The 2,777-nt window shown below is 34.7% G+C and overlaps 1 protein-coding gene across 1 annotated transcript; it reads right to left on the bottom strand.

Annotated features, from left to right (window-relative positions):
- Positions 1 to 845: 845 nt before the first annotated feature.
- LOC111457405 (transcription factor MYB26-like) lies at positions 846 to 2,468 on the bottom strand. Its single transcript, XM_023099582.1, has 3 exons — positions 2,262 to 2,468; positions 1,980 to 2,109; positions 846 to 1,823 (listed from the first exon to the last, which is right to left on the bottom strand). Exons 1-3 carry the CDS (start codon positions 2,392 to 2,394, stop codon positions 1,046 to 1,048), a joined length of 1,041 nt encoding a protein of 346 aa, XP_022955350.1. The 5' UTR covers positions 2,395 to 2,468; the 3' UTR covers positions 846 to 1,045.
- Positions 2,469 to 2,777: the final 309 nt, after the last annotated feature.

The following is a 2,777-nucleotide window of genomic DNA, read 5'->3' as shown; positions in this document are numbered from 1 at the left end:
AAAAAAAAAAAAAAAAAAAAAAAAACTAACAAATAGTATAGTTTAACTAGTTAAGACAAGACGTGCCAATATGAATATAATTCAAATATCGTAAAATCTGAACTTTTAATCAAATGATTAGAGGTTAGAGGTTTGGTTTTTTTTCTCCGAATCCTTCTCCAAAAAACACATTTTTATCAATTTTATCGATAGTTTTCTTAATAAAATAAATAATCCTTTTAATTTAATATTGTATGCTTGGAAAAATGGCTCTTTTCAGCTCTTAGAAAGTGCCAATTTAAACCTCACCAAATTCTATATTTTCTATATTTGCTTGTCCTCATTATATTTCTGACGCCTACCCTCTTCATTTTTATTATTCTATTTCATTTTTTTAAAAATATACATTTACTAAAATTCATGTTAAATTATAAATTTTTAAAATTTTCTCTTTAATTCCTAATCCTTTTATCTAATTTTTAAAAAACGATTACATGACATCTTAATTAGAAACACGTTAAAAAGAAGTGGATTATTTAGAAAAACAAAAATATTTAAGTTGACAAGGAGACAAACAAGATACTATATGGTACGATAGTTTTATGTTATTATTATTATTTTTTTGCTTTAACTCAGAAGCAAGAAAATCCCATATTTAATTAGCATAATCAAGCTTGTTGAACCATTAATTAAGAGCTTCTAATTACTTTTTTTATGGAATATTTTAAGGTCAATTTTCATTTTGTCCTTTGTTTGTAGGGGTTGTTTTCATTATACTTAGGCTACAAATATAGGACATGCTTAGGAATGTAAGAAGAATAATATAGTATAGAAAATATATATTTGAGGAATTTGAAGGAAGCATGTGAAACAAGGCAATGTATTTATAGTACTTGATCAAGCATTACTTAGTAAACAACCTGAACTAGCAACTTTTAGGTTCTTTCCCTATGGACTACCTCTTACCTTCTCAAACATACATATCAAACCAAAACAATTGCATTTTCTTCAATTATTACTTACCTACACACATACTCATACATATACTATGACGTACCTATGTATCCTACACTCCCCAGCTTGACGAAACTAGATTGCTCGATAATTCCGATAGACCCAACAATGACGACGACGATGAGCACGATGGGATCTGCAAGATCGATGACATTATCATGTCAATTTGCTCCATTACCATTTGATTGGCTGCCAAGCATTGATCTTGTGGGTAGTAACCATTTGGAAAGCTTGATAATTTGGTAAATGGGTCAAGATCTTGCAAAGGAGCTGAAATTTGTGGAGTTGATGAGCAAAGATTTTCCTCACCAACCTCGCATAATTTTACGGGATGGAAAATCGAACCATCAACATATTGAGGTAGTGTAGTCGCTGGAGTGACAAACTCTCCGCTTGCAACCATTAGTTGATCGGAGTCGAGTGATTGGGGACGGTATCCGCCCAATGACTGCCACGACGGAGGGTTATGAGGTAAAAGGTTTGTTGAGGGGGAAAATGAAGGCAGCAAATGAACCAAATTGGCATTTGGATTGAGATTGGTGAATTGTTGAAGCTTATAATCAATGAGATCATAACCAGCTTGTAGAGTTGAAGTTGGAAGACATGGCTGATCTTGACGGGCTGAGGTGGTCAGAATCAAATTAGGGTTTGCATTGAGAATAAAGAAGCCCTCATTATTAATGGAGACATTAGGGTTTTGGATATGGCCAGAAAAGGTGGTCAAAGCTGAAACCTCACGAGAGATCATCTTCTTTTTTATGTTCGAATTCCAAAAATTCTTCACTTCATTATCTGTTCTTCCCGGTAATTGCTTTGCTATTTGAGCCCATCTGAAAGAAACCCCAAAACAAAAAGAGGTTTAGAATCAAAGTTGATATTTTTTTTTTCTCTATATATAGGCTCGTGCAATATTTTTGGTAATTTAGTATCACAAAGATAATCAATTTGATCGTTGAGAAATTAGAGAGTAAAAAAAAGAAAGACACCTGTTGCCAAGAATGCTATGAAGTTGAACAATGAGGGCAGCTTCTTGGGGAGAGAAACTCCCTCGTTTAAGGTCGGGTCTTAGATAATTTATCCATCGAAGCCTGCAACTTTTCCCGCATCGTTGTAGGCCTGCAAAACATACCGAAAGATTATTTAATTGAAGGATGAAACAATATGATTGACGATCCGATTCTATATGATTAAATTTATGGAAACTCAACTCTTGAGGTAAGCTTTCGAGTTTAGTAATAATTGTGAGGGGAAAAAGAGAAGGTAATTACCAGCAAGCTTAGGGACAGAGCTCCAACAGCCATGGCCATAAGTAGAAATGTAATTGACAAGCTTCTCATCTTCCTCAGGTGACCAAAGCCCTCTCTTCACTTTCTGTTTGTTACAGCAAGAATGGTGCCCCATATCCTCTCTCTCCCTTAGAGGGTTATGTTTTAGAGAGAGAAGAAGCAAAGAAAAAAGTTAGAAGAAAGAGAGAGTGAATGACATTATGGGATTCTGAAGGGAAGGGAAAGGGGTAATGAATTTAATGTAGGGGAAGCTGTACGGTTGTGGGCCGCTTAGGGCTCATGCCAAATGCCCTACAACCTCTCCCTTTCGTGTCTACGAAAAATTTCTAGTGCTATGGGATTATGAAAAAAATTATATACTAGTATAGACTCGGTAGGCGAATATCTAAATGAAAAAAAAAAAATAGTCAAATGGAGTATGATTGTGAGATCCCACATCGATTGGAGAAAGAAACGAGTGCCAATGAAGACGCTTGACTTCAAAGGGGACTAGATTGT

The sequence above is a fragment of the Cucurbita moschata genome, unplaced genomic scaffold (genome assembly GCF_002738365.1).
Source record: "Cucurbita moschata cultivar Rifu unplaced genomic scaffold, Cmos_1.0 Cmo_Scf00020, whole genome shotgun sequence".
NCBI classification, from domain to species: domain Eukaryota; kingdom Viridiplantae; phylum Streptophyta; class Magnoliopsida; order Cucurbitales; family Cucurbitaceae; genus Cucurbita; species Cucurbita moschata.
The sequence above is the reverse complement of the archived record's forward strand: the minus strand, read 5'-3'. Positions and strand labels throughout refer to the sequence as shown.